This window comes from Schistocerca americana, chromosome 1 (genome assembly GCF_021461395.2).
Source record: "Schistocerca americana isolate TAMUIC-IGC-003095 chromosome 1, iqSchAmer2.1, whole genome shotgun sequence".
NCBI lineage: Eukaryota > Metazoa > Arthropoda > Insecta > Orthoptera > Acrididae > Schistocerca > Schistocerca americana.
Window position 1 is genome coordinate 1,129,806,474 of NC_060119.1, and position 25,173 is coordinate 1,129,831,646.

Genomic DNA, 25,173 nt, shown 5'->3' on the forward strand with positions numbered 1-25,173 from the left:
TTTTGGGCTTTTTAGAAAGGTTTGTGCCATCCACACAATTAGGTCACGGTCTGTGTGACACACAATGTTCCATCATTTCACTGAACAGCGGTAAGTAAAGCACATCCAAAATTAGCAGAAACAAAAGACTGGCAATGCTGACCATGTCCCAGCTTGGAAACCCCAAGTTGTCTAAAATCAAATTCAGTCAATAGTGACCAAAGTCCCTGAAGTATTATTTACATATATGTGATGTCTCAAATGCTATGCAATGAACTTTACACATCCTCCTGAGTTTGTCTTAGAAGTTTGCACTCGCTGTACTATAATTGATATACAAGTTTATACTTACCACTTGTTTCCAACAATATGAAATCACATTTTTGTTACTAATTGTGTGATTATTATCTGAACATGCATAAGGCAAGTCACAAGTTGTGTAAACCTAACATGTACAAATGCAGGTACTATGAAGAACAAAGTAAGTTTCTACTATGGACAAATTGTAACATGTAATCAATTAATTAAAGCTATCAGTTCTATTAACCGTACTCAAATATGTAAAATTGGAAGATAGTAATAGAGAATGATTACAAGCATATCTCCTACTTTTGTAACACTTTTTTTTAGACAAGGATAAAAACAAACTGAAAAATTGTACAAAAGCAGGTATTATGAAAGAGACACACACACAAAGCATATTAGAGAAACAGAGAGGCATGTAGCGGTGAAGAGTGAACTTCTGGAATATCTATACGTCAAAAGCATTTCACAGATGAGTCAAGGGTGCAAGCAAAACCTACAATAGAGAAACACAGAAGGAAGGAAATTAATAACTACACATAAATGAAAAGTTAACCAGATAACTGGTTAATGCACTACGTCTTGACTTACCACCGCATCTTCCCCACTCATCACTGCTCAGACAAACTAAGCTGCCAAGTTAACAATTTTCATTATGATACACCCTCCTCCCTCCTCTCCAGTGAAACATTTATACAACCTGGAAGCCACAAACCAGGCAGCTTAAAATTCCCTGATAGATCTCATATCTTTCTCTTATACGTGTTAAAGGTCACATTATTTTGCTATATAAACTTTAAATCATAGAAACTGTTCAATTCTTTAGAAAACAGTTCTACCACTGTAGTGAGTGAATGATTCAAGTGAAAGAATCTCAATTCCCCACTGAATCCTACAGAAAGCAGACATATTATCCCTTCTAATTTATATGTCAAATTAGAAATGCCCCTGACTTTTTTACTTGTCTCCCTATTTTTATTTTGAGAGATACAGTAAGAAATTTGAAAATTTTCAACACGATACTACTGCAATTATGTAGTAGTATTCTGCCAACACATTACACTCGAGAGACAGTTTTAACACTGCCCAACTTAAACAGGAGTTTCAAATTTAATACCAATATCGCTTCTCTAGTCTACTCTACTTCAGTACCGCCTATTGTTCCTCATAGCTCTGACATACCTACCCAAAAAAAGATAAAGAAACATAAAAGCTGATACTATTTTTCCCCCTTTCTTCATTTTTTACCAAGTACTCAATATTCATTCATGTCTCAACAAAGCAGAATGATACTTGCCATGTCAGCCGATCCTTAACGATAAGCTGATTTACGTGTGCTACGTTGACTGTCTTTACTAAGTATAATAATAAGTATAACATAACTACTGACTGTGTATGTAACTGACAACAGGCTGAGTGAGACCATGCCGCGACAGTGTCATCAGGACTTCTGCCGCGCTCTTGCGCCACATTACATTATGCGGAGGACACCAGCTAGTTATGGCAGAGAATAGAAGTGTGAGATCGTCCTTGCGAGCAAGTTCCTCTGCAGGTGCGGTATGGCTACAGAGCCTCACAAGTACCTGCAACGAAAGCAGAGTATAGAAGAATGGTAGAAAACTACGGATCTGAACAATAATTAGAACAATATTAAGTGCAATATTAAAGTTTTATCAACTAATAAAGTAGGTCATATGAAAACTGAGCAACTGGGAAGAAGTATCTTCTTCTTCCCCAGGCAGGGAATGTGTGTAGCCTGATTGCCTGCATGCAACATTATTCACATGAAAGTCAGTGAAAAATCTCTAAATGTTTGTGAATCTTGAGGTGGGAAATCTAGAATTCACCAAGTGGGTTGTGAGAAACTGCCTAAAATCCACATGCAGACTGGCCATCAGATGGCCCCTCGTAGTTACACTGCCAGTTGGATTTGATCTGGGGCCAGCACACCTTCCCATCCTGGAAGTCGCACTTAAATACAGACAGCTATCTAGGTGGGCAATTGGGAAGAAATACAATCAACAATTTACTGACACCAAAGTTATCTATGTTTTCAAACATTTATCCCTCTTAGAGAGACAGTAATTAAACTACTACTTTTGCAATTCGTTAAGATGCTGACAGAATAATATGTCTAACTGGATCCCAATATTGATGTTGATCGTATACCAAATGAGAAGTGATAAGCAATGCATAAAAATTAAGAACCAGTACCACCACCCCAAACCAGAGGGCACTGCCCCTCCCGCAGCCCAACACACACACACACACACACACACACACACACACACACACACACACACACACACACGTGCATGTGCCCTTACATCGTGTAGGGATACAGGCGTGCGTGTGTGTGTGTGTGTGTGTGTGTGTGTGTGTGTGTGTGTGTGTGAGAGAGAGAGAGAGAGAGAGAACTGACTGCGAAAGTTAGCAAGTTTTCCTCCTCTTTTTGTGTTCCTACTGACAACTCAATGCTTCTGCTATTCACAAATAAAGAAACAGGTGACTAAACAAATCTTATACCTACTCTAAATCAGAGATAGTTGCACATATTTAAAAATATTGTGTGCGCGTGGGGCTGGGGGGGGGGCAGACCAAACTCCCATGAGATTTACTGTAAACAACACACCCTTGTTTGAAATAAACAGTTGCACCCATTCAGTAAATCCAAGACAGAGAAATAATGTATGTATGGAGAGCACATCTTTGTTCATTGTTCGGTAAATTTTTGTCATTTGGAATTATCAACACGTCTCTACAACAGCTGGAATCAGGCAGTGACAACCACATATTTTCAAGACAAAAGTGACATAATTATTTATATGCCTTGAAGCAATACATCTGGAGATACTGACCAGTGTAAGTAATTTGGCAAAGGTCGTTAGGGAATGACAGATGCAGAAGTTAACATCTGTGTGAACATAAAGGGAAATAAGAAAATGAAATTCCCTTAAATTGTTATGAGGATTGTTAAGAGGATACTGAATACTATACATATAAATAATGAAATGTCAATAGGAGAACAAGCACTAAGTATATCAAGAGATTTTTTGGCATGTAAATACCTGCACAAATATCTTTTGTAACAAAATTCTTCTCTCTCTAGGAGTAAAATCACTTCCAGTTTCAGCTGTCTCAGGGTTTTCTATCTCAGGAAGATCAAAAAAGAGGTACAAGCATTTAACAAGTGTGGAAGGCACTGCTACTGACGTCATAACCTGAAAGTCATCAGAATTAATGAGAGATAACACAGTTTGTAAACCAAATACACAAACAAATGAATGTTTTGTTCAACTGAGCACTGTTTTAAATTAATATTTTTGTTCATTACCTGCACCAGTGAAGCATCACCAGCGGCTAGAAGATTAAGAGTCGAAAGCAACATCCAGCCATTACTTGACTCCTCTGAGTTTTCTATTTCAAGAAATTTCACAATGGCACAGCTAGCTGCCTCAGTCGACTGATTTGAAGCTCGACGCCTCATTTCTGACACCATGAGTCTGGATACTTGTTGACAAAATGCTAGAATGTCACGGAACTTTTCCATCATGTCAGCCGATGGACTGTTGCCAAATACCTGTAGCATAGATCATTAAAACTGATGTGACATTAAAGTAAACACCTTATCAGCAACCACTTTCAAAAAATTACATGAAACCTAGCACAATTTGGAACAAGTGTAAAATGAAATAAGTTATGCCACATATTCAAATAAAAAAAAAAGCACGAGTTGAATGAAGGGCCTCCTAAATGCACTAAAATTATCAGAAACAGTACAACATGACAAAAATTATCTTACCTCAGTTTTTCGCTAAAGTACAAACAAATGGTATGACTCACTGTAATTACAGAGCAAAATTTGAAGTGAGTAGAAGAAAGTCATACTTCACTCAGCTACAAAGTTTATGGCACCAAAAGCTATAAAGCTGGTCAACACTTTAGGGCCAATCGTATGAGGTATTTAACATTAGGTTAAGACAGAAAATGACCTCACATCAAGCTTAATCTGGAAATCGTGTTGTATAAACATTAATCGTAGATCATAATGCCATGAAGTCTGATCATATCTGACTGGTGAAAATTCGTAGTTCAAAGTCAGGTTCAGCTCTAATCATCAGTTTATAGTGTAGCTGCACTATGATTCATTGCTTTTCTTTTTAGCAGATATAAATTGAAATAATAAAAAAAATTGTTATTAATTTTAAAAATGGCAACTAAATATGTAACAATGTCATTCTCACACTGCTGATGCTCAAAATACTTTTTTTTTAAACGTGGAAGGTTGCGTCAAGAAAATTACTGGCTACCAAGTGTACTTAATGATCAGTCTCATAACAGCTCTTGAGAGATGACTCATAATTTATGTGATTAGTTCAACGGAATTTTATACACACTCAGCAGAGAGTAAGAAAGGAAAATTTGAAATATTTGCAGTGAACAATTAAGTTTGGGAATTCTGAAAGCAGCTGATAGTGGTTCAACATCATGTATGTACATTCTCTTTCAGATCGAGAAGCAGTAACTATGCAATTCATATTAATTTTTAACTACCAAACATGTACTTAATCTGCTATGACAATTCCAAGTGTGTTGATAAATAGGACATAAGCAAGTATTTTGAAACAAACTAACAACATACTAGTGTTTCACTCATTTTGGTGGCTCAGTGGTTGTGTTGTGGACTTAGGTGTAGAAAATCACGTGTTTGAACCCACGTCAATCTTGAATTTTTTTTCAATTTGTTACTATTATCTCTACTTTACTGGTCATAGAGATATTTATAATGATATTAACAAGGCATTCCACACCACTGAAACCATGCAATACCATACTCTCTTTTTTCAGAGTATTCTGGGCCACTGTTGAGCAAAATTGTGTGTGCAACAACACTATACGAAGTGAACTACATTGTTTCCTTTTGTTTACTTTACAAATAACTGAGCAATCAAGTGTGTCTACTGAGGATGACATCATGAGACCCAACAAGCTCCTCACACGTTTTATGAAAGAGTGAACCCATTCTTGGAGTTAAATAACAAGTCATTTAAGCTGACTTTTATTTTGGATAAAAGTACTGTAGACTAGTTGGAACTATGGCTCAGGGACTATCTGATGAAACAAACCAAAAGAAACCAACCACTGTTTGCAATGTGCACGCTGCTGTTAACCTTAAGATTTTATGCCACAGGAACCTTTCAAATAGTGGTTGGTGTTCTGTTTAAAGGATACATAGCAACAGCTTGCAGAGCTATCCTTGAGGTATCAGCCTTATTTCAGAATTAAAGTCAACAGCAACTTTCCTTAACCTTGTTGGCCATAGTGACTTCATCTGGTCTCCTCCTCTTTTTTTTCACTCAGTTATATCTTTATACTAGGCCAACACAATATCTTTCTCAAATTGAGAGGGTTTGATGATCGCTCCTTTTTCTGTTTACTTGCTCCCACGGTTATAGCACGAAACCTTCGATAATGAACGCTGCTTATCGACAATGTACAATAAATATCTGCAGATGAAGCACAATAATCATGTTGATAGCCAATTTTAGGCATGTTGCCAAGCATGTTACGTGCTACCTAAGATCACACTGAATCTGCTTTGGTGGACCCAAGTTTAACATTATACAATAGAGCCAACTCCTGAACATAGTTCAATTTCTGATCTAATGTCAAATTTGATCTCCAGTCAGCGATTTTTATAAGATCAGCACTAAATTTCATGTTAAATAATATTTGATGATGTCAGTAATTAATGATTCATAGGCTATGCTAATATACAATATAAAAGTAATTACAGTAGTACTTTTTTTGGATAACGTACCTTGCAAAACAGTGGTAACATATTATACAGCTTATCATCACGTTCTTTTTCAGTTAGTGGGTGTGAGGGATGAGTATATTCAGAGAATAACTTCTTAAGGTGCATTAATCCCAGAGCTGTATGCTGAGGGTTAGAGTTAGCTTCATCTTGTGACATGGAGGGGAGGGTCCCTCCCCGAAACTTCCGCATTATGTTCATTCTGCTGTCCTGCAATTTCACACAAAATTTTCATTATAGTCCAAGTTTTGTAACAACAATAATAATAAAGATAATAATAATGGATCATTAGGTAACACCAAATGATTACATAAAATTACTGTCACATTAAATACACATTTGGCAATACCAAAAACGGCTCCAAATTATGTACATAATAATTTCAGTTAAAAGACAGTATATATCAGCAGTCCAGCTTTTAAACAGTGCAAAAATGACTTCCTTACATCTCTGTAGCTAGTATAGAAACTCACAAAAAGCAGGTGGTTAAATATGCAGACCTTGTGTTTCTTGTTGACTTCTTTGAGCTACTCATTTTAACAAGGCAACAAATCCTTGCGCCACATGGCCTGGTAAACAGCACAATGTCGGCCTCTTACTATAATTTTGGTTTGTGTGTTGACTGTGTTCTGAATGCTTTGAATCATTATTTGCAATTGCCTCGACAGAATCAGAGTAGTCCATTCAGCATCACATACTGTTTCAGATTGCACACTATGAATGTATCGGCTACACAAAAAAGCTCATAAATTAAGGATAACTGCAGAATGTGATGCCACACAACGTGGCACTACACAAAACTGGAGCTAATAGCATAGGCACATAAGGAACACACACGACACAGATCAGTAAGTCCACGGTATTGATGATAAGTTGAGAAAACCGTCCCGAAAAACATATGTTACAAAACGCTACTGTCTCCTGCACATGTACCCCGACATCAATATGGGATATGATCACCACGCACACGTACAGAGGCCGCACAATGGGTTGGCATACTCTGGATCAGGTGGTCGAGCAGATGCTAGGGTATAGCCTCCCATTCTTGCACCAGTGCCTGTCGGAGCTCCTGAAGTGCCGTAGGGGTTTGAAGACGTGCAGTGATACATCAACCGAGAGCACCCCAGATGTGCTCGATGGGGTTTAGGTCTTGAGAAAAGGCAGGCCACTCCATTCACCTGATATCTTCTGTTTCAAGGTACTCCTCCACGATGGCAGCTCGGTGGGGCCATGCGTTATCATCCATCAGGAGGAAGGTGGGACCTACTACACTCCTGAAAAGGTGGACACACTGGTGCAAAATGATGTCCCGATACATCTGATCTGTTAAGAGTTCCTCTGTCAAAGACATGCAGGGGTGTACATGCACCAATCATAATCCCACCCCACATCATCAAACCACGACCTCCATACATGTCCCTATCAAGGACATTAAGGGACTGGTATCTGGTTCCTGGTTCATGCCAGATGAAAACCTGGCGAGAATCACTGTTCAGACTACACCTGGACTCGTCCATGAAGATAACCTGGGACCACTGTTCCAATGACCATGTACTGTGTTCTTGAACCAGGATTTACGGGCTCCCCTGTGGCCAGGGGTCACCTTTCAGGTCTCCAGACGAATAAACCACGTCTGTTCAGTCATCTGTAGACTGTGTGTCTGGGGAGAACTGTTCCAGTGGCTGCGCTAAGGTCCCAAGCAAGGCTACCTGTAGTACTCCGTGGCCATCTGCGGGCACTGGTGGTAAGATATTGGTGTTCTTGTGGTGTTGTACACTGTGGACATCCTGCACTGTAGCGCCTGGACATGTTTCCCGTCTGCTGGAATCATTGCCATAATCTTGAGATCACACTTCGTGGCACACGAAGGGCCCGTGCTACGACCTTCTGTATTTGACCAGCCTCCAGTCGCCCTAGTATTCTACCCCTCATAACGTCATCAATATGTGCTCTTTGAGCCATTTTCAACACACAGTCACCATAAGCATGTCTGAAAACGTCTGCACACTTACTCACTGCACTGTACTCTGACATGCACCAACACACCTCTGTGTATGTGGACTGATGCCAGCACCACCGTGTGACAACTGCAGGTCAAATGCACTGCATGGTCATACCCCGAACTGATTTAAACCCACAAACTGCCCACCAGAGTATTGTTTCACCATGTATCAGCATTATCCTTAAATTATGAGCATGAGTGTAGATACAACAGTAGAGGGTCTGCAGCTTGTAATGCCCTAAATTCATGGCATTCTAGATTCAAATGTAACATAAATGCAGACAAGTCAATCATACAGATAATAATTCAAACAGTTTGTTTCAAGTCTGCTGAGATGGAAAAGCTAATTACTAAGATGGCATCAATTCAAGATAAGGTGCATCTGTTGTGATATGCCAAGATTTGCTCTATCACTATGGTGCAATGAAGTTTCTCAGTATGTCTCACAAAACAACACCAAATGTTGACAAGATAAAAGTGTAACTAACAGTTTTTGGACACAGTACATCTCTGTAAAACAACTGAATGTGGAAAGTGTTTTATTTCAGATAGAGGATGTCTTCAAACGATCATGCACAGTCCAAGGAAGTCAACTTGGCATACTTCACACAAATTTTAAAATCCTTACACAATTGTGCATGATATCCTGCAATAGCATCTTTGGCTGTGTGCATTAAAAGAGCAGATCCTGCAAATGCTGCTGGCTACAGACAAGAAACAGCAAAACAACTTGGTTTACAATGTGCCGAGACATATTGAGAAAAAAGAATGTTATTCTGAGAAAGGTTATGTTGCCTATTACAGACACATTTCAATAACAGAAGGCATAATGTCTGATGTAGGGTCCACAGTGTTCAGGAAAACATACCTCACACTGCAACAAAATTGATGGCTGTTGTGGACTGTTTTGTAATATGATCATTGGGCCATTTTTATTCACAGAAGAAACCAAAAAAGTGTCAACATACATAGATATGTTGGCTGAATAAGTCTTTCCATTGCTGGTACAAATACAGTCACATCTTGTTTCAGTTGTATGGTGTTGGTGTTCTGTTCCACCAGGCACTAGAAAAGCCAGGGGATCTACAAGAAACTTTTAGGTGAAAGTGGATGGGCGATTACTTTGCCACTTGAATATTGTGTCCCTCTATTTATTATTCTGCGACTACAGTAATGATCAGGTTTACAATGCTGAAGTGGCTGATCTTCAAATCATCTGGGACCAGACTGCAAATGCCATCAGCACCACAAGTATGCAAATGTTACAGTAAAGTTGGGTATATACTGGGCATTCTCTGTGCACCCAGAAGAGCCCACTCTGCAGTGCTATGGTTGTTATTGGAAAACAAACTTTACACCTCTGCAAGTTTGTAAATGGGAAGACATGAAAATTTTGGTTCATATCAGCAATCTGTCCTCAGCAAGCTTTTAGTTTTGAAAAAGAGTTGTATGTAGCACCAACAATAAAACCTCATAACTTTTTCTGTCACTAAATATGTCCTTTACCACCCACCATAAGTTGGTTGGTGAAGCACGGGCATGGATAAACAAAACAGCACTGAGAAAAGCAGCACAGAATTCACCAATGGCTGCTACATTGATAATTCATGTAGTATTGTTTGATGAGCAAGACAATACAAAACTAATGCGCCAATATATTCTGCCATCTACTCAACCATGGAACCAGGAGAAAAGAGAACAAACGCCCCCTCCCCACCCCCATGCGCGCGCGCGCGCGCGCGCGCGCGCGCGCGCGCGCACGCACACACACACACACACACACACCATAAGCATGTGTACACACACGTGCATATGCTTATGTGCACTTTGTTACAACTGGTGTACTGCCCCAGTTAAACTGTACCTCAGCACAGATGAATGATACAATACTGTCACATCGAAACCACAATCTAGTCCAAATCCATGGGTAGGGTCATCAATGAAGTACAAAATGTAAAACTGAAAGCATGTTTATTACTGACAGCAACATGCAGTCAGAACGGAACTGATCTCCTGGACAGAGAATGAAGGTATATTTACAAACATCAAATATTCTAGATCTAAAAAAATTGCAAAGATAAGACATTTGAAAAACATTCCAGAAATGATAAATATTGAATAATAAATAACCGCTGACTGGTTTTGAACCAGTGACTTGCATCCAGTGACACAACTACACCATACAGCAAGCAGCAGAGTCTGTGGCATCACTACCTCTGCTGGACAAACAGCAACCTGCTGTTTCAAATGTCCTCACTGAAGCCAACTACAGCACCCTGGACCTACATTTTGTCAATGGTCCCCTGTATGGCAGCACTTGCAGATCCTCATATTCTGGTCATTATCATTACTTTCTCTTCAGTGTAATGAGCATCAAAGGTAGTCCCTCCTGTTGGAGCTCCGTGACCAAGTGAGTCTTCAGTTTGTTCCTTCCCACTGTTAATCTGTACCTCTGGATTGTAATAGGGCTTCATACAGAGGACACTGACATCTCCATGCTTTTGTCTTCTTGATGAAGGGTCGTAGTCCTCAACTTCATATGTCACATCCGAAAAGCAATGAAGGAGAAGATACAGCACAGAGTAGCACTTTACTAACTTTTACAATAGTCAAACTTTCTGCACTGGTATAAAAAACCATACTAAGTTTCTCGATCTACCTCTCACTGTCAGTGCTTATTTTTAAAGCACTCTTGGTCTTTCTTTGGGCATCCGCGATCTGTATGTAAGCCAGCTGCCTTGTTCCTTTGGCCCTGGTAATGACGTGTTTTGCATAATTATCTTGAGTATAATACAGTTGACCAGTATAATACAGTTAACGATCATCACTTCAGGCTTGCGGCTGTGGAGCAAAACGAATGGTGTAAAGACCATAGTGTCTAGCTGTGCTCTGTAGTATGCGTTGTATCCCTATCTTTCTGTTCGACCTCAAGATACACAGACAGCATATTTGGCAAAGTTTTATTAAAGTGTTCTGTGTGGCCATTTGCCTGTGGCCATTGTCATCCTGTGGGTCATGTTGCAACATGAAATTATCTCCATTTTTAGTCTCGACTGGAAAACTTTCCCATGATCAGAGTCATCACACAAGATGTGGCATGCTTCAAAATGACGTCCCCTACAAGGAACTTTGCAATTTTCAGCCTTCAGCAGCTGGCACAACTTTGCTGACAGCATAGCAAGTGAGCTCATTGGAGACTATTACCAATCGATTCGAGTTTATCGACTGTGGCACCCTCCATAAGAGGTCAATCTTAATTTGGTGGAATGGTGCTCTACAGGCAAGATTGGTACCAGGTGCCCCAAACTTCATTGCAGCACATGCTTCTGTCATCGGCATTCCTTAAAGTGGCTCACACAGTGTCTAATGAACTGATAGAGACCTGGCCAGTGATACTGGTGTCTCATTTGGGTAGAGTCTTCACCAAATTCTGCGGACCAGATGTCAGAACAGCACTGTGGAAATCCTTCATGACTGCTGGCTGAAGATGAGCTGGGATGATGAGTAACCATTTGCGCCCCATCACATCACAGACCCTCTAATACCATGGTCCAGTTATTAACTGGTACCCTCTTCTGATTGGTTCCTCATTCTTCAAGGCTTCTCCCCCTTTTCAGCAGCAATGTCATTTAAGACAGTGATGACAGATTTCTTCCAGACTGCTGTGTTCCGTCAAAGCATTCCTTCACAGGCAGTCAATGTCCTGGTGTTTGCGTATGTTTTTGTGTACCATTACAACATCGTACTCCTGAAGCCTCAGTGCCCAGCTTGCCGGCTAACCAGATGGGTCCTTCAGATTACTCAGCCAGCACAGAGAATGGTGATTCATCACAATGATGTATGGTTTGCCAAATCATCACAGACAGAATTTGTTCATGCCCCAAACAATTGCTAAGAACTCTTTCTCAGTTGTAGAGTAGTTCTTCTCAGTCTTGGACAGTACTTGACAAGTGAAAGTTATCATCTTTAGAGCACCTAACTGATTTTGTATTAGAACTACTCTTATCCCAAAGCTGCTAGTGTCAGCATGAAGTTGTGTCTTGGCATTCAAATAATAAAATACTAGAACCGGAGATGATGTTAATACCTCCTTGAGGAAAAGGAAAGATCTTTCTTTCACCTCATTCCAATAAAGTTTGGCATCTCTCTGCACTAGTCCTTGCAATGGATGTGGCTTGATAGAGAATTCTTTAATGAACTGCTGGTAATATGAGCACATCCCAAGAGAACTTCTCATATCATGAATGTGCCATGCAATCAGATAGTCTTTAAATGCTCTTATTTTCTCTGGATCAGGGCGGACTCCATCGCCATTCACTAAGTGCCCAAGATTTATATTTCTTGGATGACAAGGAGGCACTGTTTTGGATTCTAGTGGAGACCGGCAGTTTGAAAACTCTTGAACACAGTTGTCAGTCAGTTTTGAGGTTCTTCAAATGTCTTCAAAGAAATGACAACCTCATCCATATAACAAAGATATGTCATACATTTAATATTGCAAAGTGGGTTGTCCACCATAGGTTCAGTGAATTGAGCATTACATAGTCTAAACAACATACCTTTGAACTCAGAGGCCATCAAGAGTTATGAAGGCAGTCTTTTCCCACTCAGCCACATCAAACTTGATTTCCCAGTAGCCTGTTTGTATCTTCACAGTCGACAAATACTTCGCTCTTTCAAGCAGTCCAGAATGTCATCAATGTGTGGCAATGGATACACATATTTCTTCATGGTTTTGCTCAGCTGTCAGTAGTGATTGCAGAAATACCGTGTGCCATCCTCTTCCTCCTCCTCCTCAAGGACTCCCGGAGAGGACCAAGGACTCGCTGAAGGTACAATGTCGTCACCTTGCAGCAGCCTCGCCACTTCCTATCAGATTAATCATTGTTCAGTCAGTGACTTTATATGAGCACTGGTTAACTGGTGGACAATCCCCAGTGTTAATCTGGTTTATCACTGTCCACTTGGTCTGTCTTTCTTCCATCCTGGATTCAAGAGTATCCAAAATTGATGCAAAATGGCTATTACTCATCCACATTGTTCCTTGGTCAATTCAATAGTAGCTTCCTCCCTTGCATTGTCTGTAGTGCACTAAACCTCTGTTCCTAGATTGGTTTGACTGCCCCTATGGACATCCCTTTGGGGATTAGTTATGAATGCTCATGACAATAAGTGATCCAAGATTCTCCTTGATATCCAAAATGCTTATGACAATTACTGGGATGTATATTTCTTTTGAGGTTTTTTTTTTTTTCCCCCGCTATAGCTGTGCATCTCAACTGACAATTGGAATTCATCTCAATTATGATAGTGAGATAACAATGTCTTCAAAGGCAAACAGATGCCCCAACCAATCTTTGTTATATGTGCTCACTGAAACAGCTTTGTGAATATGAAGCTCTGATCTTCCATCGTCTGTGATTGCTTGTGATGCCTGCAAGAAGTCCCACCTGAGAATAACATAATGACTACACTCTGTTAAAATGATAAATTTGGAGGGCTCTTTTGTATCACTGATAGTTATTTCACAATACATGTTCTTGTTTGCTAGGGATATTTCGTATTTGCGACCTTCAGCACAATCACTTTTCTATCACATAACATAGTCTTCTTTAGCTGGCAATGATACAGCATTTGATATTAGAGAAAAAGAACTGCCTGAGGCAACTAGTGCCTGGACCAGTTGCTCATTGATGAGGATGTCAATGAGTTTTCCTGTCATCTTGATAACTGTCATTCTTGGAATTTTTTCAGCTATGGTGCCCTCACCTTCATAGACAGTCGTCTCACTTAGTTTTCCCGAATTCATCAACTAGGCGAGAAGATGGTATCTTGGTAAGATGATGAGGAATGGCTACGGCATGCTGGCAAGTAACATTGTCCAGGATACAGTGACGAGCTTTGACCCACAGTTCAACTATATTATCTGCAGTTGACTGGCTTGAATAGGACTGTTGAGATGGTTGACGTCTTGCAGCAAAATAATTGTTGAATGTTCTTTCTCTGTAGTAGTGTACAATGTATCAAGGGTGCCCACAGTGAAAACAGATTGGTGTATTGTCCTCTGTCCTCCAAATATCTGTTATTCTATAAGGTTTTGGTGGAGGAGTTGGTTGTACCTAGCTTGGTCAGATGCTGGGTTGTCATTTGGCAGCAATGGCATAACGGCGAGGTGGCTGAATTTTATTTTTCACAATGTGTTTAACTAGTGCCAAAGATCAAGACACCTGTTCAATGTTGTCCTCTACCTCCTCACATATGGGGGTCAATAATCACGGCTGCTGTCTCTTGTGTACTCAAGCCAACATTTCTGGCTGCCACACACCTGTTGTATCTTCTCTCCTGTGCTCTGACTTGTGGTCATCTATCACAACTCTCTTAGAGACCACATTTGGGAGCCGATCACGCTTCTTATGTCAGACTCTCTTCTGCTGCATTTCCTCAATGTGCTGGGACCATCTGATGAATTATTCTGTTGTTGTGACATCGTACATCAGAAGAGCTTGCTACATGTCTTCGGAAACTCTTCCATCAAATGTGAGATTTTGTCAGCTTCTGTCATATTTGGATTTATAATGCTGCAAAGAGCTAAAACTTCCTGTATTTATGACTGTTGTCTCACTACGACGTTGGGCCCTGTTCCTCTGTCATTGTGCTAAGTGGACTTGCTGTTGATCATCAGTAAATGTTTTCTTCAATTCAGCCTGAAATTTGTCCTAGCTATTGAGCTTCTCTTTGTCATTCTCAAACTGTCACCAGACTGTGCCATCCAAGTGAAAGCACGCATTTGGCAACCACACCATGTTATCCCAATTGTCGTATTTGGAGACTCGGTCAAATCCTTTCATTTCATTAGATGAGTCTTGCCTGATGTGCAGGTGACTTACTGCTACTTGGGAATCCACATTTCTTGAATCTACGAATCTTAGCAATGATGTACTACTTGTATTCCACTTCCTGTCCATGAAGGTGATGACTTTTACATTGACTAATTGGAGCTACAGTCATGTACATGTTTTCAGGTCCCATGTCTCCGCCAAACAATGACACACCAAACCCACAATCAAGTCTAAATGTGAAGGCAGGGTTTTCAGCTAAGCATAACTCTTAGAACTGAAATCACATTTATCTCTGACACCAACAAACAGGCAGAATAGAACTGATCTACTGGATAGAGAATGCAACTATCTCTACAAAAACCAAACATTCCAGAGTGCTAGTATTTATACAACCTTAGAATATTACAGGTACACAAACACCACAAACATACGCTATTTCAAGTACATTCCAGTAACAACAAATACTAAATAACAGATAACGGCTGGTGGTCAGATCTGAACCAGTGACCCGCAGCATATTAGCCAGTGGTGCTAACAAGTACACCACACTGCATGCACCAGAGACTAGTGTCAGTTGATCTGAGAAACAGCTGAAATAGCTAATATTGAACAAAATCCATGGAGTGATGGAATCCATATCAGATTCTATACATAACTAAAGACTGCAGAATTATTCTACTGCCACAAAAGTACATTTTGTGTAAGGACTGGAAAGACAAGACAAGAGAAATCAGGGCTTGCATGAAGAGATATAGAAAGTCATTTTTCGCTTGATCTATTTGGGACTTCTTGGAACAACATTCAGGAAGTGGTAGTACCTAAAATGCACAATGTGCTCATTTTTTTGCACCTCTAACAACTTTAATGTTGATGACAGGCCATATTTCAATCTTTGTTCCTGTGGTAACACATCTTTAAGAAAGAAAGTCTTCTTCCCTATAAAATGTGCTGTAAGAATAATATGTCATGCTCATCCATGATCACTTTGTAGATATCTGTTTAAGAGAGTTGGGCAATCTGACTATTGCTTCACAGCACATTTATAACCTCATAAAGTCTTTTGTAAATAGTCCACTGCAGTACTAAACAATGATGTACATTATTACAATACCAGAAGAAAAAAATGACATTCAAGACTCCACAATAATGTTGTCTTTAGCATAAAAGAAGTGCACACTGCTGAAAGTAAATTTTTTGATCACTTATCCAGTGAAATAAAATGTCTGATGCACAGCAAAGGAAAATTCGGAAAGAAACTGAAGAAGTTCCTCCACGAGAACTACTCCTATTCCACAGAAGAATTTCTGTCATTGTAACACATAAAAGTTAGTGGGCAGCAATTACTAACTCACATCTCAACATTCAAGAGTAAAAAAATAATAAAAACAAAAATAAAAAAGTTCTAAATGTTCAGCATGAAGCCATATTTACAAATTAATTTGCAATGACAGTGTAAAATGACTCATTCCACATCATTCCCATTTATTGTGCAAATTATCTGGGGAACAACTAACCAACCCATACTATTAATTAAAAGGCCATATCTCTTCTCTGTTCCTCACTATGAAAAAGAGAATAGTGCAAACAAAACATAAAACTGCAACTAACTAATATGTCTTCTCAACAGTGAGATGCTAAAAGAGTTCAAGTTACATTATTAATAGCCTACCATTAAAAACTATTAATTATAGTAACATAGTGCCTCACTCAGTATTATGTCATCTGTGGAAGTAAAACGTTTCACTAAGTATTATGTCATTTATAGGAGTAAAATGAGAAAAATATAAGTATCACTGGCAAACTATACCTTTTTGTTGGTAATAAATTGGTAAATTCAGTTGCATGAAAATAATTGTAATGTGCAACTTCAATGTAGATGTCAAATTCTACAAAATTAATTAATACCAAAGAAGCCAATATTTCAATATTTAAATCTTACTGGCTGTCTGCTCCCACTGTATTTTAAATTACAAGCTACCTGAAACAGATTGTTTGTGAACCGAGGAACATTGCAGTAGTTTTAGTAGTAGTAGTAGTAGTAGTAGCTTTATTCATCCACAGATCTCCTTTTTACAAGAATATAGGACATGTCAAAGTATTTGCAAGTTTAGACCAATTTAAAGTAAGCTAATTCATATACAAGTACATTTACAGACTTCTAGTTAGAGACAATCCTTAGATTTACTCCTGATATACAATACTTTTTTTTACAAATAACGTATTAGATAATGTAATGCCACACTGTTCACTCACATCTCACTATCAGTCACTGCACATGCTATACACACATTGTTTCATAACACTTCACTCACTACACACACACACACACACACACACACACACACACTCTCTCTCTCTCTCTCTCTCTCTCTCTGCTGATCTCTGGGCCATTTTCTGTACTACAACTTCCCGATCTGCTACCCTGAAAAATTGAGTCAGCATTCCTCTATGAGATGTTGAACTCAGAAAAAGGAACAGGGTTTGGGGGTAAGTTTTTCTAGAAAAGGAAAAAAAAGAAGGAAAAACATAGTGTCAAGGAGGTATGTGGAATGTTGGATGTTTTATAATCATTATTATTATTTATTTATGTAACTTTTTTTTTTTTTACCAAACTACTCTGTTTTATCTATGTAATCCTCCAATGTATAAAATGTATTGCATAACAGGTACTTTTTAACTGCCTTTTTAAATAAGTGTATTTTTGCAATTTCTTTAGTCTCTTTTGGTAATTTATTGTACAGTTTTATTCCTTGGTAGAAAATGCTGTTTCGAGTTTTATGTTTATTTTTTTCTTGGTACATGTAAGTTGAGTGTAACTCTTGTTTATGGTCATGGACAGAGCTGTTTGTGCAGTAATTACTAATGTTATTTTTGATGTGTACAACTGACTGACAAATGTATTCACATGGAGCAGTTAAAATCCCCAGTGTTTTAAACAGATCTTTACAATGAGCTTGACTATTATTTTTGAAAATTGTGCATTTGTTCCCTGAAAAAGGAATGCCATAGCTAAGAATTGAGTGTACATATGAACAGTATGCAACTAAAAGACACTGCATTTTACACACTGATGATAGGATTCTAAGGGCATAACATGCTGATGACATTCCGTTTGCAAGTAGGCTTACCTTACTGTGTTCACACCACTTCAACTGAGAATCAACATTCATTCCTACAAATTTTGCATTTGTTACACAGTCTGTATAAGTGCCATCTACATTTAATTTAACATTGTCATTTTCCTTCTTCAAACTGAAATTAATGGCATTCGTTTTATTTATGTTCAATGTCACTTTATTGCTCATTGACCAATCGTAAACTTCCTTGAGAGTTTCATTTACTTTCTCTTGTTTTTTCAGTGACTATAATATTGTTGTCATCAGCGAAGAGAATTTTTTTTGCCATAACATTACTGGGGAAGTCATTGATGTACATCAGGAATAGTATTGGTCCTAAATATGCTACCTTGTGGAACCCCTATATTAATGTATTTTGGTTCTGATAAGTGTTTCAGTAAATGTTTAGATCTATTTGAAGTGTGTGTTATCTCTACTATTTGTACCCTATCTGATAGGTATGATCAAAACCAGTCATTAGCTACCTATCTTATTCCTAAGGCTTCTATTTTATTGGTCTTAGAAAGATCCAAAAATATGTCTGTGACACACTCATCTTTGTTAAGAGCATCAAGCACATCATCTGTGAATTCTACTATGGCCGAGTCCGTATTTTTGCCAATTCAGAAACCACATTGTGATTCACTTAAAAGATTGTACTTTTTCAGGTAATTCATTAATCTGTCTTTCATAATTGCTTCTATTATTTTTGAGAATGGTGACAGCAGGGAAATGGGCTGGTAATTTTCAATGTCTTCTGCATTACCTTCCTTAAGCAAAGGTACAACTTTTCCCTGTTATAACTGCTCTGGAAATGTCCCTGATGTGAAGGATTCATTTATTATATTTATTAAGGGGCCTTGTATAATCTCTATGCATTGTTTCAGTACACATATTGGTACTACTTCTAAGCCTACTGACTTTTTATTTTTTAGTTTTTGAACAGTTTGACTGACTCATTCTCCATCGTTGGGAGTAACATCATTGTATTTAGTGCAACATCATTTACAGGTGTTATCTTTGTTTTGGGGAATTTTTGCTGTAACTTCTCTGCAGACTTCTTAATACGTGCTGTTGTCCATCTGTTTTCATGAGATGGTGATATAGACATGCATACTTTTGGAAACGCCTCTTCAAAGTTTAATTTAAATAACGTGGAGAACTTAGAGAATTTCATATTCACATTGGTTTACTCATACACTTCATCCCAGCTTTGTTTTGCTAGTCCTTTTGAAAAATCTTTTATTTTGATTTCTGATACATGTCGTTTGTAGGCTTGCAGTTCAGGGAATGATTCAATGCCTGATTTTACTATTGTTATTTGACAGAGATGTTATCATAGCCTGAGATCTTTTACAGCTACATCACATATCTCCCTGTCCATTGCAGTAACTCTTGTTGCACTATTGACCACTACGGACATGCCAAAACTTAGGAGGATATTTATGAGGGTGCTGCTGGATTCATTTATGATAGGAGTGTTGATGTTTATGTCCCCCCACAGAATTATGTTACTTGAGACTTTATCTAGAACTTCTGTTAATTTATTGGAAAAAGTGTCCACACTACCGCTGGGAGACCTATAAACACACAGAATGATTAATTTCTTGGTGGTATCAAGCCTTGTTAATTCAGTAGCTGATATTTCAAAGTGTTTGTCTTCACTTACCATACTAAGGTCATGTCTTGATTTGAACTACATTCGTTTTCTTATATAAATGCATTATCCTCCACTCATTGAGGCAGTTCTGTAGTAACAGTTTGCCCTTTTATACAACGATAATACTACATGTTGGATTTCTGTGTTTCTACACCAGTATTCGGCAACACAAACTATTGTGCAGTTCAAACATTGCAGCTCAATTTCTAATAGTTGTATTTTATTTTTTATTGATTGCATGTTCTGATGGAGGATTGTTACGTCTGTGAAATGTCCCATGTTACTCTTTTCAATGTATTCTTTTTGTTTGTGACATGTGGTAGCCTATGTGTGATATTTACAATGTTAAAATCTGTCTTGTGAATGATTGTTTCAGTACTTTTTAAACTGCTGGAGATACTCTTTAGGCAGGGGAACCTGATGACAACACACTTTTATGAATCAGCTGTACCAAACTTCCCTTCCCAGTTCTATTTAGGTGTAGCCCATGCCTAGTGGAACCCCATCTGTTGATAGTCCCAACGGGCACCAGAGAAACATGAGCAACTGTTGATATACGGTTGGGACTAACCAAATGAGGCAGTGCAGCAGTTAAGACACTGACCAGTTGCTCTGTCTAGTAGAGTTTATTCATGAGCTTTCCAAACCACACAGGCAAATGACAGGATGGTTCCTTACTAAAGGCCACAGCAGACCACTGTCTTATCCTCATAAAGCATGTTATGTATGCTGTATGTTATATATTTTGACCTACTGATTTGCACTGTAGTGTATTATCTTGACAAATTCTATTTAATTGTGAGAATATCTGGGAAAAAATACAATAATGTGAGATATGTGCTGCCAAACCACGGTAGGAGGACCAACACACAGCATAGTTTCCATTCTACATTACAACAACAAGGAAGATTGGCACACTCTTAACCAGGGAAGGGATCTCCTGGCCACCCAGAAAAATTAAAGAAATGTTGCAACCTGTTAATGATAATCTCAGCCTGAGATCACTAGGGATTCATAATATTCCTTGTGTGTATGGTAGCAATTATGACAGACAGAGTACACACAATTAAACAACAGAAAAACCACGATGGACTGTAACAATATTATGAACCTGAAAGTAGCTACACACACACACACACACACACACACACACAAGTGATTGCAGTCTCTGGCAGCTGAAGTCATGTGTGAGTTGCATTTGCATTTTGTGTGTGTGTGTGTGTGTGTGTGTGTGTGTGTGTGTGTTTTGACAAAGGCCTTGTTGGCTGAAAGCTTATTTGTGACATACTTTTTGTCATGCCTATCTGCGACTCAGCACCTCCGCTATATGTCGAGTGAATAAACATACAATAATGTTCCAACAGATGATGATTCTGGCTCATACTGTGAGTTATTGGGAAAGTGGTGGACATTAAGACACACTGGTAGCATGGAAGTATCCACTTTTAGTTTATGGATGCAGAGGTTGGCACCTCAGCATTCACCATCTCGTCAGTGATCATGACATAATGTGACCAATCAGATGCCATACTCTGGGCATAAAAGTGAGAGCCTCGCCAGTTTAATGAGCCAGACTTAGCCCTTGATGACACTGATGGAAGCAGTTCTTAAAAGCTTAGGATTTACACAAATCTGGCATGGCAAATTCACTGAGAAATATTTTTCCAAAGGCTCCATTATGAAACACTTTGTACTCATGCACGAAAACTGAAGGTTTGCTACAATTTATAGAAATGAGCAGCACATTAACTCCATCAGGAATTGCTGCACAGAATAAAATTAGTGTCTCACAAGAAAATATTTCAACTTGAATGTGAAAATATAAGTTTTCTCTCTCAAATTTTTAGAGCTTTACATGGACAATGGTTAAAAGATGTTATCAAAGCAAAAATTGCTTTCCTGTCACATGTTCACTAAATGACTGCTGCAGTTTCTTGAGTTGGAGTCTTTATTTCACACCACAAATCCCTTGTGGAATAGGCTATATACGCAAGGATGACAGAGTTAGAATTTTGGGAGACTTCATTTAACTTTATTTGCATTGCAAATATCCTTTGCTACTGCACTGGCTACTCGAAAGTATGACCCCATAGGAGATAATAGGGTAAAGGTTGGGAAAATAAACAAGCTTTTATTTATCAATGCCAGTGACAGTGAAGATCATTCTCATTGTAAAGACACCAGGATTCACTTTCTGCACAAGATCCTGAGACAATCGTCAATCAAACGCTGTTATCCGGTCATAAAAGTGAGGTCCTTGCCAGTTGCACAATAGTCAGTCTTAATTCCTGACAATACTGATGGAAGCAGTCATAGCTGCCGATAGCCAAAAGCATAAACCTTGAGACTAAAAAAAAGAATTAGACAAGGAAGTTAGGAGGGAAATGCCCCAACCAAGTGAATCGAAGGGAACGATGGTTAGGTGCATATTACCATGTGAATCATTGCTGAAGACTGTAAGAAAATGCATACTGTACAGGAAGAATTACAGTTATGAGTACATAAGGCAAATTATTCATGATTTAGGATGCACCAGTTAAGCTGAAATGCGGACAGCTAGTGATTGACAAGAATGGAGAGCTCCATCATCCCAACAGTTGGCTGTATGCCAAAAAGAAGAATGTTAAAATTAATTTAAAATAATGGGCATCTGTACAACTAATGTATTGTTCTACACATTTTACTAAGGATTGAAGCTCCTCTTCTCATTCTTTCGTGTTTGTGATTTAAAAAACTACTTGTGTTTGCATAAGGCTGATTTCCGAAATAACCCAGTTTTTTAATGTATTGTTGCTAAAACTACACATTTATACCCCTGCACACAGAGCAAGATAATTTTCAACTACTTTACTGATGAATAGCTACAAAAATTATTTCACCAGCAAAGTTCATATATTTATAACTTAATGTAATGAGTCACGGGTGTATCAACAAAGTAATGGAGTTAAATGCCATAAAACATGTTAATGCACAGGTTCTTCGAAATGTAAACAAGACATGGAGCACCAAAGATGCGGAATGATGAATGGTTTACACCCACTTTCATCTTACCTACACCGTTTTTATCATAGAGATTTGTGGGGCAGGAGCATTGCATAAATAGCTAGTGCACACTTCGATCATTACCCCGAAATGGGGTAGTGATAACAGCAAAGTCAGTTTTTCCAGGTTTTTTTCCAATGACAAACAATTTATGAAAACAAGGCACTTAAAATGGTGTGTGATTCTCGTGCCGATATTGAAACGGATTGCGACTACAACTTACTAGTACATCAAAATGTTCACACACATGTAGAGGTACTGTTCGGGAACAATATTTTCCAATTGAATGTAAAATAAGGTTATACACGAAAACAAAAAATCTGCGTGCAATGCATTCGATTCAGTGTCTGGTTCTTTTTCCCTATGGTTAAATAATGTTAAGGTGGACGCAGAAACATGAGAATTACTGAGTCATATGTCTTACACGGAACCTCCAAAACAAACTGATCTCTTCTAAACTTGTAACTCATCAATAATGACAGCAATCCAGTCCAGTATGACTGGTGAGCGGCGACTTCAGGTTTGAAAGGCTACATTATTTATTCTCTGAAAAATGGAGGGCCTTACACTGAAAGCACTAATATTGCACAACTCACCAAACAGCTCCTCTTTTCAAGTCATCTTCATTATACATCCATTGATTAGGACACTGTTTTCTGTTTACAACAAACAGTTTTGACGTTCATTCTCACTGACATTACACGGAAATAACCTACACCGCCACTGAAACTGACATCACTGACAGTTGACACCAATATTGTCATCTGTCGGCCATACGAAAAGTAGCAGTATGGTAAAAACGTTAAATAATATCAACATCAGTATGGAACTTTACATATTGTCATTTCTTATAATGGCATCCCGCCCCCTGAACAGCTAAACAGCTGATGTTAGCCATCTTGATTTTCATCGACTAAATATTTTCATCACAGATAAAAACCCTTGCTACTCGGTCTCAGATACGTCATTAGGGAGTACTTTCTTGTAACAAAACCGTCTCTGACCAGTGACATTATTGAAGCTGAGGGCGGTACACTAGAAATTAAATGTTGGCTACCCAGTTATGTCTATAGGTGACGTTTCTGTACGCGTTGAAAAGCCCCAGTGCGTAAATACCGGTCCATACGCAGCGATCTGTCTGTGTAAATGTCTGCGCACACCACATCGGCGCAGACCGATCGCAGCTTGGGGATTGTAACTTTGTGCAGGAATGACATGCGCGCAAACCTGGAAGTCGGAGTTGGAGGTTTCGGCAAAAGTGCTCAGGGAGTGCATAATCATATATGCAGAGGCAAATATAAGCGCGTTGACGGCAAATTGCCGATTATCAGGCGGGCGAACTCTATTGTTCTCTTCTTTGCGTGTACACTTGAATTTTAAATGGCCGATATGCGTCAGTATCCTACAGAGTTCATTACTGAATCTATCAAAATTTATTTAAAATACAAATACATCTATGTAAAGTTAGAAAGGTATATTATATTGGAATAAGAAGCCAGCTGCTAATAATTATTTAACAAGGAAGAAAATAGCAGTTGACCATGCAGCAAACAAAACAAGTTTTATCATGTCCTGACCACACTTTTATTTTTCCTAAAAACACCTTACGCGTTTCGACCATATGTTGTTTTAAAAGGTAAGTTATGTCTCACATCGTGTCCATGCAAATTGCAGTTGATAATAAAAATAATTATAAGTTCATTCGCCCTGATTACCGCAAAAGAGAAGCAAAGTAACACAATCTATTGAATCTGGCACTTAGAGCAACCAAATAAATAAGGCACGTTTATTGTATTTTGATCTCAATGGCTTTCTGGTCGACCATTAAAATCGAAAACAACCAGGAACAATGTGAAGATAGAAATTGGAGAGCAAATATCAGATTAAATTGAATTTGAGGAATTACAAATGTCAATAGGTATTTATAGGCCTCCATGTTAATTCTGCAAACCATTTATTCAGCTATTCGGTTTTTCAACTACAGGCAATTTCCATTGTATAGATGTTGTCAGCACATTTGCAGTTTCTATTATATTTATACATATATCTTATTGTAGACATATTTTTATTTAGTCAAAACTTAATTTAACAGCTGTTACATGAATACGTGAAACCATTTCAAGATTTGCGTAACATAAGATAAAAGAATGATTTATCACACTTTAATATCACCAGGAATTCACATACTCCTCTTCAGATTTTCATAATCACACACTTCCACAATATCACCTTTGCATCATCCAGCACGCAGGCACTAATTTTCACCATCTTACACTTTAGAAGCCTTCTTTGCAGCACCATGTCTGTTCAAGACACTTAGAACAAAAAGAAAAAACAGAATGCAAGCAGCAGCATGACCATTCTTACATAGTGAGAATATACTGCTGTTGTTGTTGCTGTGGTCTTCAGTCCTG

The 25,173-nt window shown here is 38.5% G+C and overlaps 1 protein-coding gene across 1 annotated transcript in view; it reads right to left on the reverse strand.

Annotated features, from left to right (window-relative positions):
- The window catches only part of LOC124619168 (WD repeat and FYVE domain-containing protein 3), a 297,546-nt gene extending 273,982 nt beyond the window's left edge, over positions 1-23,564 (reverse strand). The window contains exons 1-5 of the mRNA XM_047145406.1: positions 23,356-23,564; positions 6,104-6,310; positions 3,617-3,862; positions 3,351-3,503; positions 1,673-1,865 (exon numbers count right to left, since the gene is read on the reverse strand). Coding sequence (XP_047001362.1) covers positions 1,673-1,865; positions 3,351-3,503; positions 3,617-3,862; positions 6,104-6,301 — 790 coding nt within the window. The 5' untranslated portion in view covers positions 6,302-6,310; positions 23,356-23,564. The remainder of the gene's footprint in view (positions 1-1,672; positions 1,866-3,350; positions 3,504-3,616; positions 3,863-6,103; positions 6,311-23,355) is intronic.
- Positions 23,565-25,173: the final 1,609 nt, after the last annotated feature.